The sequence below is a fragment of the Mercenaria mercenaria genome, chromosome 3 (genome assembly GCF_021730395.1).
Source record: "Mercenaria mercenaria strain notata chromosome 3, MADL_Memer_1, whole genome shotgun sequence".
Classification (NCBI taxonomy): Eukaryota; Metazoa; Mollusca; class Bivalvia; order Venerida; family Veneridae; genus Mercenaria; species Mercenaria mercenaria.
In genome coordinates, this window is record NC_069363.1 from 54,405,704 (window position 1) to 54,423,238 (window position 17,535).

Genomic DNA, 17,535 nt, shown 5'->3' on the forward strand with positions numbered 1-17,535 from the left:
CCATTATTTTCCCATCACGAATTTTCATTAGATAGTTGGTGTTATAATTCAGAACAGGACAGAAAGAATGTACTGCAACGCTTCTATAAGGACAAAGGTAAGTGTAACAAAACAGTTACATCATCAGATGGTATCCTAAGAGTACAGTGGTAAGAAACCGCATTAGCGAAAATGGCCGATGGCAGAAAGGGCGACTCCAAGAAAAGCAAGACAATGTGCTTAAAGTCTGTATGGACTGTCTGCCTGAAATAGACTGTGCCGGGCTGGGTGAGCACCGACATTTCTTTTTATATAACACGTCAGTAATGTATCTAAACAATTGCTACATGTATGTATTAAATGTATATATACGCTCTATTGGTGTAGTGAAAACTGTACAACCTTTTTCTTCAGCAGACTGACCGAAAATGTCATAGGTAACAGATGCGACTTTATATTACTAACGAAAAATATTTTTTGTTCAATAAACAGGGTCATAAAATTTTGATTTTATGTTCAGGTTATGGCCCTTTAGATGCAGCTTCCGAAAATGTATACGTCATAAAGGACCGAAAGTAACAGTTATGAAACGTCGAGAAACATAAACTAAATTTAGCTCATACTCCAAAAATATCGAAACACATTCAAAATAAAGAAGAAAACAATACAGAATAAAACCAACATACTACATCAATTGCAAATAGACCATAAACCGCCTCCAGACACGAACATTTTTTTTCAGCAATAAACAGAATTTTTATTTAGTTTGATCAAAATTTCAGATAAGAATTGTTTTGCAAAAGTATGCATATGAAAGTCATCTGCATGTACCAAATTGATAATTGAGCCGTGCCATGAGAAAACCACCATAGTGGGTATGCGACCAGCAAGGATCCAGACCAGCCTGCGCATCCGCGCAGTCTGGTCAGGATCCATGCTGTTCGCTTTTATAGCCTACTGCAATTAGAGAAACCTTTAGTGAACAGCATGGATCCTGACCAGACTGCGCGGATGCGCAGGCTGGTCTGGATCCATGCTGGTCACAAAGCCACTATGTTGATTTTCTCATGGCGCGGCTCATATATAGCATGACTAGTATGTAATTAAAGTTTGAATTACTTTGGCATGACAATTGTTACTAGGTTAGCAGCCTCATTATATACATTAAAATGGTATGAGAGATAATCATACAGATAGATTTGAATTTTACATAAAGAAATCGTGACAAAATTTGATATATTTGGTAAAAGTCAGTTTATAGACTCGGTAAAGATCCACGTGAGTGAAGATGGCTATACACCCCGATGAGCATTGAATTAAATAGTTCAACTGTGATTTAAAATTGCATAGTTTGTATTTTGGAGAATATATGTTGTTTTTTGCTTTCTTTTTGCAATATAAGGGATAACCGCAAAATGTGAGTACAGCTTACCAGATATATAGTACTATAGTTATCAAGCCAGAAATTAATTAGATGTACACTATAATCTCTTAAGTGTACATGATTGCAGAAGTACATCACACAATATTTTTATTTAAAAGCTATAAATCTATATATCAGTTCATTTAATATTGCAATGAGATAAATTGCAACTAAGTTTAAACTACACTCAAGGACTTTAACCTTTAGCCTGCTGGCGTCAAGTGGTTTTGCCTTTTGCGACCAGCGCAGACCAAAAACACTCTGCACTTCATGGTCTGCACTGTTCGCTATTTAGTCGGTAAATTTTCAGTGAACATCCCTTTGAATAATAAATGGTACTGCCCAAATTTGAAGATGGACCATTCCATTTTAGAAAATTAGCAGGGTGACGGTTAAAACAAAATTGCAGGCATATTCATTGAATGTTTTGATATGTCGACAAGTACAGCTCTGAAGCATTCATTCTTCAGATTTCCGATTTTTCAAATAAAATCTTTCACAGATAATATTGACTGTTTTTCTCAAATGTTGGAGTTTCTAGTATAGGAACTCTATAAAGCAACAATGTCAAATAACATTTCCACTTATTTTTGGTATGGGAGAGTTGCCGAAATTTCACTGGGTTGGTCTTAATGGTTCGATTGCGACCAATAAACTGACTGGACCGATTTGCACTCTTTTCAGTCAGGCTGGTTCCGCGTTCATCAATCGGTACACCTGCGGGACATGATGAACGGTCCGACTGAAACATTTAGGCGCTTTTCGGTGTACCGCTCACGTTATCGGGATAACCCGGTCTGGTATGAATCGTGTACACAATGAAACATTTTATTTCGTTTAGACGCGCGCAAAAGAGCCACTTACATATGTGCACCAATACGAAATACAGTTACTGTCAAGTTTTTGTTATTTCACTTTGAGAGTTTTGTTTTATAACGCTGCGTGCCGAAATAACAAAACAAAATTTCGGTATGGTTTGCAAGTAGCTGCTTTACGCATTCCAAAATTACCTTATTAAAGCCCGACGTCCAGCCGGGTCTTGTGTCATCTAACGTTAAGTTGAATAAAACCGGCTTTAGGACTATACGCTATAATCAATGTGTGTACGAAAGATAAAGATAAATATATATTACATCTTCTTACAGACACTCTGTATAATGGCAGCCACAGGAAACAAAGTCCATGTTGACTTGTTACACATGCACAAGTCCACACGAGAGTTAGTTCAAGAGCAGGTTGATTTATCTAAGAAAATGGTGAGTATTTTATCAGTTCCAGCTGCGTAATAAAAGGTTCATCACGATCCAATATTAACTGTTTCAAATGTTTGAAAGGTATACATTGCATTTAGAAACCCTTCACTGAAATATCCAGCAACAATGATAACCAAACAATTGTAACCCATGAAAGACGGCAACACAAACAAAGCAGAGACACCGAGACATGGACTCATCGGTAGTAGGGGGTCAAACTGTTTAGTATGGGTTGGGAGACTAGCAAAGCGATTGAATAGATAGTTTAATGAAAACATTTCCACGAAGATCAATTAAATACAACAGCACACCTGTTTGGGAAAGCATGCAACAAAATCAATTTCTATGTCAAAATGTTTTTTTTTTTAAACTAAATTTTGTAAATTTCCAAATGGAAAAATAATTCAAGAGAATACAAAGGGTATATCCTGTTGTTTCCAATTGTTTTGTGCCGCTTTCTTAAATAATTGCGTATGACTGTTTGGATTTTCAGTTGTTTTATTAAGAGTATAATATATGAACTGATTGTGCCTTCTTGTTATAAAAGCATACTTAGTGTCGTAAGTGCTCTGGGGTTATTATGAAACTAGGTGTGCCATTATGGCAATAAGGCACAAAGGCACATACCAGTCGTTTACTGACCATTTTATGATATGCATTCTCTTGTAATTCTTGGTTATTTCATTTTTAATATTTCCCGGCTTTATACGTTATCATTTGTACTTGCTTTTTTTCATCTAAAAAAGATCCATCACCCTCTCAATTTGCTACAGTCATGACGTTGCCGTCAAAACGCGTGGACATTCTAATTACATAGGTTGTAGACTTGTCCGCTGGGATCTTCGAAATTTCGATTAGTATATATATTATTTTCTGAAGTATTTGATATTTTTACACAAAGTATTGAATACAAAGCTAGAACTAAAACGTACATTTATACTAGTAATTGCATTTGTACATAATTCAATATCTACATTTTACATGTAAATATCATTAAATTGCGTTGAAAGCTAATGGTCTGTATTGTCTGTTCGTGCACGTACAGCGAACTTCTGTTTTTTAATAAATTTGTCTTTGATAAGGACCATCAAACTTATCCATGAGTATAAGCGATGTGGTTAAATTGCCCAGATCTCAGACAGATAATAAACGCATCTAGTTCTACTTAAATTAAGAAAACCAAGTCTGCTATTTATTTGTTCGGCTGTGTTCTATGTCCCAAAACGTTCGTTTTATATAAAGGTTTTATTAACTATAGAACATCAGATTTTAACTGCCGTGTGACAGCCGTGAAAGACTCTTAATTTTGACCGAGTGCCGTTATATCTAACAGTCAAGTCCATTTAACCCTTAGCCTGCTGGCGGCAAGTGATTCTGCCTTTGCGACCAGTGCAGACCAAGATCAGCCTGCACATCCGTGCAGTCTGATCATGGTCTGCACTGTTCGCTATTCAGTCAGTAAATTTTCAGTGAACACCCCTTCGAATAATAAATGGTATTGCCCAAATTGAAAGATGGACCAGTCCATTATAGAAATTTTGCAGGGTAAGAGTTAATAGATTTCCGCTAAAGGTAGTGATGTTGCACACTTCATCACCTTTCACGAAAGACTCGTTCAAACCAAGCCTGCTATTATTTTTTTGTGTACTATGCTTCCAAACGATCTTAAAATATTTTCAAGCTTGTATGTATGTATAAATTTTTGATCTCCGCTCAAGTAAAGAGCTTACTGATCCAATTTTTCTTCATCTCTCAAAGCACTAATTAATGTTAGCGTGGTTTCTGGATCTCCTGTTATCGAAGAGCTTTCAGTTTTTCCAAGATAGTCGCCAGACTGCCATTTCAGGTCAGTTCTGACATTTTGTTTGATAGGAGGACTGTGGATGCTTTTTTACCAATTGTTTTTCCCTTTTGATCGGATTGATATCTATCTCAAAGTCTGGTCCGGGTAAACGGAGGCATGAGTCTTACACATATTTTTAGAAAACACACTGTGTATAACATGAGCGGCAGCGTGGTGTAGAACCAGAGTCTTATGGAACAAAGTAGTCCTTGGTGTTTCTTGATTTACTGGTCCGCAGTTAACAAAGTGGTGTACAATATAGTCAGCTGAAGAAGTTTAACGTACGTGGATGAAATTTCGTAACTAGTTTTATCTTTACGTGTATGTCAAACTTTCTTACTCTCTATCTGGATGATTACTGGATTAAGCGTGTGGTGTTGCAACGTTTCATTACCACTCGTAAAACCGACTGTGCTATTATTGTGCCTGGTTGCATTTAATGCTTCCAAAGGATTTTTCAGATAGAGGTAGACTTAATTCTGACCACATGCAGTTGTTTCCATTGTCCAAATACATTTTTTCCCCGAATGTATTCGTTTCATTTACCTATTGATGCATGCATTTTTCTTCTTTAATTTGTAAAGTATCTTACAAATTGCATTATTCTATTCTATAATATAATGCTATAATATTTTACACTTTACACTTTTTCCGCTTTATAATGTTTATTTCATTAAATGTTTTGCTGTTTATTACCCCGATGAAGCATGTTAACACTTTAAATGAATATCTAGCTATTTAAATGGCTGGTTTTACAATATCATATACGATGTATGAAAAGATATGTTGTGCATAGTTAGTATGTAATTAAACATTTAATAAACATGCCATTCTTTCATTCATCATCATTCATTGTGACAATGTAAATGGTACGTCATGGGCGTAGGAGCGATCTCAAAAATGGGGCGGGGGGCTGACCAGCTAAACCTTCCCATATTTTCTTATTTTCGCTGAAAATATTTGGACAAACAAAAAAAGAAGAAACAGAAAACGGAAAAAATGTCCTTCCCCTTTTCGACAATAGACATCATATCAAAATCTTTATCAGTACATTTAAATGATCTATTATATTTTCCCCTTTATGTAGTGCTATTTCTGAGAAAGGCAGTTTTTTAAGTCAAAAGCTGGGGATAGGGGTGGTCCAACGCATATGTTGGCCCCCAAGTTTTAAAATTTGGGGGAAGGGGTTTGTGGTGGCAGTTCCACTTGCCCACCCCTCCCTGCTCCTACGCCTATGACGTGTATCTTCTCTTTCTGATTGAAAGGGATGTGATGACCAGTTCGTAATCTGTGATCTAGGTGACATTATAGATAAGTACCAACAATGGACCAAGCTGATGCCGAGAGTGAAGCCTTTCTACGGTTTGTATGATAATCATAATTAAAACGCCTTTCTTCAAAAACTTTAACCCCTCCCTCAAAGTCTCAACTCATTCTGCCCGCGCGACGCATTATTGCGTCGGCCGATTGTTATCTGTACACCGCGTGCCGCTCTAGGCGGCGTTGTTATCTGCCGAATACATGCGTCTTTACAGTAATAGCTCTGAATTCCGCGTGACGCTTTCAGTCGTCACATTTCATTGGTCTTAAATAAATTTTTTTAGTTCTTTCTAACAAATTGGACCAATCAAAATATTTTTGTTGCGTAACATTTTTAGAACATAAATAAAACCGGACATTGTGAAAAAATGAATGCTTTCGCTGAAGAAAGCTGTAAAAGCCGGCGTGCATGGTTCAAGCTATAATTTGTTTATTTTTTCGGAGCCAGAAAATTACTGATGATTCTTTATATGATCGAAACATGAAAAAAATAAGTAAAAGATGAATGAATAAATAGATACCAACGAAGATTCACTGAGCAATGGCAATTGAAATTAACGCAACCCAAAAATATAAACTTTTTCGCTCGTCGCTATGCGGCAAATAATGCCATCTGCGGGATCAAATAATTTTACGGCTAAATGAGTTTACTTCTGCTTATTATCGTTCTTACGTTTTATTACAATAAAATAATCATTAAAATAAATATTGTGCCAGAATTTCATTCAAATCTGTCAAAATTTAGCGGAGATAAAAAAACAAAAGCCCAGCTACGGAGCTAGAAAATGCGTTGAGTATATTCTTTATAAGTACGGATCTAAACATTTGAGTGCGGAAAAAAATAAATTGTAAATAATTGGGTATTGCTATAAAACACACTTCAGTAAAGACAGACGTACATAATTACTGCACAAAAAAAAAATAACGTGCACGCATCGTACCGATCGAACTGCAAGGAAATCTCATAAAATTATTTTATAATTTCATACCGCGTGAACTTTGTCACATGTTAACGTCGTGACGGTGCACATTGAAAAGAAAAGAACTAAAATATTTTCTTTTACATATAAGATTAAACTGTCTTCCACTCATGCACACCAGACCTTTCATTTTTACCTATGCGATATGACAATGCTCATGTGTGTACGAAAAAGTAAAATCATCTTCGTGGGTATCTATTTAATATTTATTTATTTGTTGTTAAACTTCAAAACTGTCTCTTGATCTATAGAATAAACTGTTAATAATTAATCAATCATTTTGACACTTTAGAAGCTCTACAAAATTGTTTCAAAATTTAAATTTTCATAAAGTACATGTTTTCTGAAAATTAGTCCAAAATAATCTCATTTTCAGGCTAATAGTTTCTGTCTAAAATAGTTGAAATATTCACTTATTTTCAATTTATTACATCTTCATATTAAATACATACACTAGTTTTATGAGAAATAACTTTATTTTGATGCGTTTTGATTGCCTTAATGCATATAACTGAGTAAAATCAGTGTTAGAAAATGACAATAATATTTATTTAAAATTATTTTTAAGAATTGTTCTTATTTGTTGTTTAAATCTGTGCATGATAAAATTTAGCATTTTATAAATGTTGTTTAGCCCAAACAAAATCTTACGAGGGATTATGGTCATTTGTTTTGTGTCTTTAATTCAACAGTCTGTTAAAAATGTCTGTACCACACAGCTGCATGAAATTAGCTTTGTTGTGTAGCTACTTCAATTTACTTACAAAGAGTGCAAATTCCATACCTATTAACACATATTTTATGTCATATGTCACTAATTAATAACAATATCCCAAGCAAAAAAATACAAAATCAATGTTATCTCTCAAAACACCTCTAGGTATTCAGGGGTAGATTGGCTTATCAGCCTCCTAGGTGGCTGAAAGATAAATATCACCAGGGTAGAAGTGGAGATAACACATTAGGGCAGAATGAATTAAACAGTTTCATTAAAATATTTTACCGTTTCATTTAAATATTTTACTCTCCCAACAAAAGCTTTATTTTATCCGCTCCTCACCGCATTCAACCGGATTATAAATCATCTTTACTGAAACCCTCAACCCTTCCACCAAAATCTTTTACCAAAATCATCTCATATGGCGTTTCGGCTAAAACTGCGTGGCACAGGAACATTTACCTGTCTACTAAAGCCTTCACCTGGCTCTATCAAAATCAATTTACATTTCCCCCTAAAAGATTTAACTACTCTATAGAAACAATTAACTAACTCACTGAAATCTTTTACTCCCTACACCGAACCCTTTATGGCCCTTAACTGAAATCTGTGTCTCTCCCACCGGTACCTTTCCTTCATCCAAAGGTATCTTTTTACTCCTCCTTCAAAATATTTAAATCCTCAAAATTAAGCTCCTCAACGTCCTCAACGATGATATAAACTTCCTTCAACCATTACTCTTGCTGTCATATCTCCTCCACCTAAACCATTCAAGACTCGGCCTGAACCCTTCCATGGGACCTACATATTGTACCTGTTACATGTAACAAGTTCAGCGAGCTAAATGGTAGTCACTGTGGAAGACATATATATGGTATTGCGCAGGGTGTTGTTAACTGGTATCCGATCAGCAAACAAGGAACTTAGAGTGCCTTACTCTGTAGCTTGTGGCCTACTCAAACAGATACTATCCTACCTTAAGAATATTAAGAATACTAAATGACTAAGATTCTACTCAACTTGTATCAAATAATAATTTGCGGGTATATATGGCTGCACATATCATGCATTCTATATGATAAATAATTTCGTTGAATATTTTTCTTTACAGTAAACTATACCCACAAAACATAAACGATTATTAAAAAATGCTTCTTGTTTTTGGTACTTGATACGCCAGAGCACAGTAAAACTCGTGTTTATGCCTTTAACCCTTTGCCTGCTGGCGGCAGTAATTCTGCCTTTGCGACCAGTGCAGACCAAGATCAGCCTGCACATCCGTGCAGTCTGATCATGGTCTGCACTGTTCGCTATTCAGTCAATAAATTTTCAGTAAACACCCCTTCAAATAATAAATGGTATTGCCCAAATTGAATGATGGACCAGTCCATTTTAGAAATTTAGCAGGCTAAGGGTTAATTACTAGTTTTCAAGTATAATATTTCAGCTGTAAAATGCAATAATGACTCGGCAGTATTGAAGGTACTGTCTGACTGTGGAGCATCGTTCGACTGTGCAAGTAAGGTAACTATAGATCTATATCATATATATGTTACGCGCATATAGCCAATCTGCGCATTTGGTAAATCGCGCAGCGCAAATAACCAATTTGTTATCTGCGCAACGATTTGTAAATCGGGCAACCTTATATATTTCTTATATGCGCAGGGCAACTGTCTTGCGCGTTTGGTAAATGAGTCTGCGCTTTTAACATTTGGAAGATATCTCCCGATAAAATTGAATATCATTAGAGTGTTAGACTTGTAGGCCTACATAAAATTGTAAAACTGACGGTGATCAGGCACGCGTAAAGGTGTGAATTTGTAAAGAAAAAGAAAAACATTTTTTAAAGTAAATGAGCGTATTTATGCGGTAATTTCTCACGTCCCTGGTAGTTTATGGCCTATAAATTTCTGTTGACGACGGTATTAAGAGTCATTTGTCATAGGTGTTAAAAAACGTTAAAATGATACAAAATATCCCAAGTATATTTAATAACACAAGTATTTTTTTTATTTATTTTTATACTTTTAAACGCCGTAGCCTGTGCGGGATGTCGATCCCGCGCTAACAGAAAATCTGGAAATTACTCTGATAATATGCATATCTGCCATAAACCATGCTAACTTTTACATTGTTTAACAATTACAGACTGATATTGCAAATCTTGGTTTTAAAAATGTGTCAGAAATTTAATTCAACATCATTAAATTCATGGGAGTCGGTCACCTGGTTTCAATACCTGCAATGTGATACAATATGCAATAAAACTCAAACATGCGTGAAGGTGTGATTTCCTTCGGATAGCCACATCGTCCTCTCTATTCTTTTTATAACTAAAGTATTTTACTTCATTCGATCACACGCAGTCATTTTATACCGAATATAGAACATAAAGGAGACTTACATAACAGACTGAATTGCCACACACTTACCACATTTCACCATATCGCTTTTCTTTTCATTATATTGAAAAAGCGCAATTCTTTTTACCGACGTGAGCATATCTCTTGACATGACCAAGATTAAAAATAAAACAAAAATAAGTAGAATTAAAAGACGAACTTACAGATCTTTTATACTTATATAATTGTTTAATGTTTTATAGTGAGATAAATAGAATGAATAACTAATAAAATTCCTCAAAATGTGAACGAAATTTTACATTTTGTAGGTGTGCAAGATGTGTGTCCTGCGCTAATAGAAGTCTGAAAATTACTACAATAAATTGAATATCTTTTATAAACCATTTTAACTTTTACTTCGTTTTTCGATTACAATCTAAAAATGTAGTTTTTGAAAATCTGAATATAATGTTTCATCCGTAGCCTGCGCGGGATGTTGTTCCTGTGCTAATAGCAATTTCTGAACTGACGTTGATATTTGCAACATATTTCAATTCTAAAAGATACTATTTATGTAACTTCATAAAAATGTTTTCGGAGTAGAAAAAAAATAGAAAGAAGTGTGATTTCCGTCAAAACGAGAACGAAATATTACATTTGTTATCTGCGCAAGAGTTTAAGTTAACATAGTTTATGAGAAACATTCAAGTTATCAGAGTAATTTCCAGATTTATTATTAGCGCAGACACACATCTTGCGCGGATAAAAAATGTAATATTTCGTTCTCGTTATGACAGAAATCACTCTTTTTCTATTCATTTTTCTACAGTATTCATTTTAAAGTTACATAAATAGTATGTTTTATGAATGAAATATGTCTGAAATACAGTGTAATTTCAAACTTTGCTATTAGCGCAGGACCGACCTGCCACGCAAGTTACAGGTGTAACATTATAGATCCATTTAGAAAATTATAAAATAACCTAAAACATACCAGGGGACGACGTGTGCAAGCTGGAGGAAATCACACCTTCACGCATGTTTGGGTTTTATTGCATCTTGTATAAGATTGGAGGTATTGAAACCTGGTGACCGACTGCCGGGAATTTACTGATGTAGAAACAAATTTATGACACCTAATTTAAGTACCGAGATATTCAGCATTTGACATCTATATTTATTAATAAATTGACCAACTGCATGATTTATCAAACACGAAATGCAAATTTCTGATATATAAAGTTACATTTGTTATTTGCGCTGCGCATTTGGTAAATCGTTGCGCATATAACCAACGTACAAAAATTTGTTATATGCGCTGCGCGTTTGGTAAATAGCGCAGATTGGTTATTTGCGCTCAACATATACACCATTAAGAATTACTGCATGGCCATAAGAATGTTTAAATATCTATTCTTCTGAACATATCTTAAAATATATCACGCGTAAAACGTGAAGTTGTTACGCTACAAGAGTAATTGTTATAGTTTAATGGTCATGTGATTTTATATTTCAAAAATATATCGACACTTTTTGGTTATTAAGTGCATTTCGAGGGCTTAGCGCAAAACTACTGTTTCTTGTTCTTTATTTATATACAGTTACAATAGTTTTGCACCAAGCCCACGATTAAGAATTCAGTGCATAACTTCAGAATTGATCAATGTTGCAGTTAACAGTTTTCGTTAAAATCCAGCACCCATTTACTATATATACATTGATACAATCAATGTATATAATTATAGCAAATGGGTGCTGGATTTATTTTTTGGTCCTGGACTCTCTATAAATGTTTTTATCCTATATATCACCATTACTGACGAATGCCTATGCTCTCTGTGGGAGATTGGCAATACACAACTGATCCAAGTAACATATTTCTGTTGATCCTAATGTGACCTTTAATAATGCTTATTAGGACGAGGTACAGAAGATACTGAGCCTTGGAGTGAGCCCCTCTAGAATCATTTACGCAAATACGGTTAAACAACCTTCAATGCTGAAATACGCGGTGGAACATGGTGTTTCTTTGATGACGTTCGACAGTGAAGCAGAACTACGCAAGATAAAGTCTCTTTGTCCTGATGCCAAGTTTGTATAATAAGTATATTTATAAAACAGATATGATAAATGTTGATTTGGGGTTACGTTTCACCGAAACAATACAGGTCATTTGGGGTCAAAACAGGACAAAAGGTTTGGTACCACATCTCATTTACATCGTAATTAAAAGATAAAGTATGGAATCAAAAATTTCATACTTGCTGGAATAACAGAGATACAGAAAACCAAGTGTTTTGACCCTATTAGTCGCTTTGACGATCGTGCAATGGTAAGACATTTGTTCGAATTCTTTTCATACAGAGGTTGTTCTAGATCCACATGGGAGGTTTCATTTTTTTAACAATTCATACCTCATTCAGAGAAGGTACAAACATGTAAATAACACATTGGGTTGAGCATAAGACTTTCTGTAGATAGGACGCGGGCGTGGCGAATGTTCTCCAACGATTTGACAGAAGACAAAATGCGTGACGTCATTTTCCCTCATGCTATGTTACATAATTGACCATAACTGTTTAACCCATGTTATAACTTTACTTCTGAAAAAAACCTAAAAGAACTGAATGAATATCAACAAAAATAAAACTGTTTGTCCAAATGTTTACATAGATGAATATCTTAAACGGTTCTTTTTCTTGTAGGCTAGTTTTGAGAACATTACCTGCTGGCGACTTCAAATGTAAAATAGACCTTCGGCAGAAGTTTGGATGTCCATTGTCCAAAATTCGAACCCTGCTGCAGACTGCAAAGGATCTTGACCTTGACGTTGTAGGAACAAGGTAATAGTCTAAAATTTTCATTTGTTTATGTTTTCAACATTCTGATTTTTTTAAATAAAATACTTAGTATAACATTTGCATAAACATATTGGAATCATTTAAAAAATATAAATAAATGTTGAGAGAATAAGTATGATGATTTATATGTCTGTTAATAAACAGTTGGATTATGACCTACATCGCTTATTGTAATGTCTGGCTATAATGTACAAATTAATGTGTCAGTAAATGTGTCATGTATATCCCTGTTTCTCGTATTCTCAGGGTTTCTCATATTCTCGTTTTTTTGCCTTAATGTTGTCAAATAATTTAATGTTTGTTATTTTCTAGACAGGAATGGTACAAAACTGACACACTGAAAATTTCAAGTGTTTTGAACGCATATTGACGAAATTATCAGCATTTTACTCAGTTTTCAAAAAAATCCTTATTTTTTTTCTGGTGGGGTTAGCAAATTTGCCATAAATTATTGATTATGCAATTAATTGTCATATTTCTTGATGTATTTACTACAGAATATATCTTTTTTATTACACAATGGTAATTTTAATGTTTTAAATTCTACAACTTATTTGTGATCAAAATTGAAATCTAAATCCACGGGAATACGAGAAACTCTTGGTCTATTTCTGCGGGTGAGGGTGGTATCAAAAACAGTAACAAAATAATTAAATGGGATAACTTCTGTAATATTTTATGACTCAGTCTGAAAGACAAGTGATTTTTCTACAAAATATCACCCAAATGCTGTTTATGAAATGGTTAATCTGTTACTGGGAATAAAAACAACCCCTTAGGCCCCCAAGAATATGAGAAAACAGGATATATAAACAATAACTTGAAACTAAACATCACACTTGTTCTTTTCTGTAATCTTGTCTGGACTTATCCAGTTTTCACGTTGGAAGCGGATGTCATGACGGTAATGCGTACATTGCATCTATACGACAAGCACGCAGTGTGTTTAACATGGCTGCAGAGTTGGGTATCAGCATGAAGCTGTTGAATATAGGAGGGGGGTATCCTGGAGAGTCGAGCTCTAGAGAGACGTTCGTTAAAGTAAGTATTTATACAAACAAAGGAAAAAGTTTCTTTTGGATGATAGAAGGGTTGTAGTGGTTTAGAGACAGACATTGATTTGAAAGGTCTAGGGCTTTCATTCCCTACCTGTTTAACTGGTATTCCTTTGATTTTACCCCGCGCGATATAGTATGAATCATTTTATTAAATTGTTGTAACCATTTGTCCAAAGGGTAGATAATAGCTACATATAGCTGTATTGTAAACCACCTACTTAAAAAATGGGTCCCGGAGGCCCGAAATCATGGGTACCGACCGTGTAATTTCGAAAATATGTGGTAGTAATTTAGGAAATGGCTTTATCAAATCTCCTCTCGCGAGTGAAACAGTTCTGTTCGCATTTTCAAAATGGACCTTCTCAAAAGAATGTTTCTACCAGTCCTACCAGTCCTACAGGACATTTATACAATTTGCGACCACAAAGAAAGTAGGGGTTAATTCGAATCCAATATCTTCCATTAAAATTTGACTCAAATAGCAATTAGTCTGGCTAAAAGTTTATATACTTACCTGGCTTCTGTATAATTGTTTCACAGATTACAGAAGCTGTGAACAAACAGCTAGATAAAGACTTTACAGAGGATGATAATGTAGAAATAATTGCTGAACCAGGAAGTTATATGGTATCGTCGTCCGCCGTCCTTGCCGTCAACATAATCGGCAAACGAATGCTTTCCAGGAAAGATCTATACAACGGTATGTTTTATCTTTACGACCGTTTGGGAAGTAAAAGCTTACTGTGAGAACAATGGTTATCAAGGCAATATTTCAGGAGACACATAAATGCGAATGACCCCAGCCGTTTTATTTATTATGGTCACACTAATAAGTATATGTACACAACATACTATACCTTAACAAAAGTATAATTTAGAATTAAAATGAGCCGTGCCATGGGAAAACCAACATAGTGGGTGTGCGACCAGCATGGAACCAGACCAGCCTGCGCATCCGCGCAGTCTGGTCAGGCTCCATGCTGTTCGCTTTTAAAGCCTATTGGAATTGGAGAAACTGTTAGCGAACAGCATGGATCCTGACCAGACTGCGCGGATGCGCAGGCTGGTCTGGATCCATGCTGGTCGCACACCCACTATGTTGATTTTCCCATGGCACGGCTCAAATGTTTCAAGAAATAATACGGACACAAAGGTTACTGTCTCGATGACAGTACCAGACCAAAAGTCATTCCTGTGCCACTAGAGCACCATCGAGCATATATCATGTATTTAGCCATTTGCAGTCGGTAAACATCTATTTAAGAGACCACAATAGACGTCTTGATATTTACGCAATGCAACTATATTTTTACATTTTTTACATTCTGCTTCAGTAATTAGAAGGATCTAATAAGTATGTTACGTAGTTTACGAAGGTGAAAAATACATCAACTAATGATTTTACAGAAGAAGACATTATGACAGCTGGCGGTGACGATGACGCGCCATCTGTAATGTATTACGTTAATGACGGTGTCTACGGTTCGTTTACAGATGTATTGATCGTTCCAGAAAATCTTGATCTCGATGTTCAAACATTAACGGTAACATTTCTCATCAAACGTATCATATGAAATTAACGTTTAAGTAACTTTTAAAACTATATTAGGCTACTTTAGAGTGTTGTTATGATTTTAAAAACATACGTTTTATCGATGCCTACCAGCTTTTTATTGTTTTATTACCTGACCGTAATGCGATCATACATTTGCGTGTCTTAAAATCATTTTAAGTGTTAGAAAGAACGGGAATGTTGATAAGTTGTGTTGTTGGAACAGCTTTGTCAAAGGGTTTCTTTCTTGCTTTCAAATGTTTATCATTGAGCAGTGTTATGTGTTGGTGAAGATGTTGCCATGTCTGGTTTGGAGTGGTGTTTAGGTTGTGCACCGATTAGTCCAATTAAGTGATCATGTATGTCAGAGTTGTCTATTTTTTTGATAGGCTTTGTCTTATTTCCACGTCGTAAATGTTTTTAAATGACAAAATATCAGTCAATATAATGGGTCAAATCTCAACGCCAAATGAATTAGGCTATGTGCCGACTGACTATTCTAGAGTCGACTTTTCTGTTTTTGCGCTTAACGATATTTAATTGATGCATTACTCTCTTTATCTCAATCGAATGTTATTATTGATTTATTGACCAGATATGATACATACTAGTTGACCTATGAGTGTCATATATCGACATTTCCCCTAAAAATCTGATGAAAATTAACTTTCTATACATATATGTATCTTTAAGTGAAAATTGTCTTTTTACAATTTTAGTGCAATAAAGATGAAATCTGTTATGAAAGTGCGATATGGGGTCCAACTTGTTGTGGGTTTGATTGCATTATTAAATCTACAAAGTTACCAATGTCTGAGGTCGGCGACTGGTTCTACTTCCGGGACATGGGGGCTTATACCATCGTCTTTGTCTGCAGTTTTAATGGCATGACTTCCCCGAGGAGAATTTTTGTTTGTGCTGTGGAAACATGGTATGTAATTGTGTTCACATGGTAATTTAAAAGCAGGGAACAGTTTCAAAACATAATCATATTCAAACTTATAAAACTTTCGCCTCTTGTATGAGAAGTTCGGTAAGTATTCGTACATCATCGCAACATGATTAAGATTCATCTTGACTGTCTCGTCGGGGAATTAATGTATAACTATTGGTCTTAGGTGTTAGACATTTAGGTAGAACCATTGACCTCCCACAGGCATTCAGGGAGGCTTCCTCATATTATAGTATTCCATCGACGCTGTACAGTGATTAAAACCATAGTGGCAATGGGAGAGTGATTTGTTTGGCCAGGACGCCACAAAAAGAAGCTATTATCGGTCACTCTAAAGGTATCGTCTATGTGAAGCAGGCACTGTTGAGTTATCTTAGGAAAAGCTGCCCCTGTATTTTAAAACTGTTTTTCTACATTTCAGGCGCAAAATTTATCCAGATTCACACGATGGAGATCTTATCATGCCAGAAAACAAATCAAACGGTTTTTAACTAAACATCATAAAGGCACATTCACCACTTTGTTCAGAAAATGAACAATTCTAAAGTGGCGCACAGTCACCATTCTGTAAATTGGTAGTAGCTTATATGCCCGCTGGTCCTCATTTCACCCATGCAGTGTTATTCCTAATGAATCAGCCAACACCTTTTTGCAGTGAATGCTATCTATAAATCATTATAAATTCTACCGAATAACACTGATCTATAGATATCTATTTCAAATGTAGAAAATGCTCACCAAATGTATTAAACTTTACAATGTATACCTGTATATAAATTAATTTTGTATGTAGAGCCATATTCATAATGAAATGTCATACTTTTTTACAGTTGACTGTTAAATATCTTCCAGTTGTTTCAGTTGTATTAAACGTTTACACTCGGCTTAATAAGTATATGAGCCGTGCCATGAGAAAACCAACATAGTGGGTATGCGACCAGCATGGATCCATACCAGCCTGCGCATCCGCGCAGTCTGGTCAGGATCCATGCTGTTCGCTAACAGTTTCTCCAATTCCAATAGGCTTTTAAAGCGAACAGCATGGAGCCTGACCAGACTGCGCGGATGCGCAGGCTGGTCTGGATCCATGCTGGTCGCAAAGCCACTATGTTGGTTTTCTCATGGCACGGCTCATATACTATTTTAAACCTTATGCAAAATACTTTTGGTAGATCTACACTAAAATGTTAATTTCATGTTTAAATATGAAATTTGGATATAGTATATATTTAATACATGTTTGTGAAACGT

General features: G+C 35.4%; 1 protein-coding gene across 1 annotated transcript; it reads left to right on the plus strand.

Moving 5' to 3' along the window:
- The first annotated feature begins 1,297 nt into the window (after positions 1-1,297).
- Positions 1,298-17,191, plus strand: LOC123524719 (ornithine decarboxylase 1-like). Its single transcript, XM_045303135.2, has 11 exons — positions 1,298-1,396; positions 2,548-2,658; positions 5,764-5,860; positions 8,964-9,040; positions 11,780-11,952; positions 12,567-12,704; positions 13,598-13,763; positions 14,321-14,480; positions 15,188-15,324; positions 16,052-16,263; positions 16,706-17,191. The coding sequence occupies exons 2-11, from the start codon at positions 2,560-2,562 to the stop codon at positions 16,773-16,775; spliced, it is 1,329 nt and encodes a 442-aa protein (XP_045159070.2). The 5' UTR covers positions 1,298-1,396; positions 2,548-2,559; the 3' UTR covers positions 16,776-17,191.
- Positions 17,192-17,535: the final 344 nt, after the last annotated feature.

What these genes read in the sequence shown, in the direction of transcription:
- LOC123524719 (XM_045303135.2), top strand. Translation starts at nt 2,560, where the DNA reads ATGGCAGCCACAGGAAACAAAGTCCATGTTGACTTGTTACACATGCAC. An exon ending in TTGATTTATCTAAGAAAATG is followed by an intron (nt 2,659 to 5,763) that starts GTGAGTATTTTA and finishes TCTGATTGAAAG; the next exon opens with GGATGTGATGACCAGTTCGT. An exon ending in GTTTGTGCTGTGGAAACATG is followed by an intron (nt 16,264 to 16,705) that starts GTATGTAATTGT and finishes TCTACATTTCAG; the next exon opens with GCGCAAAATTTATCCAGATT.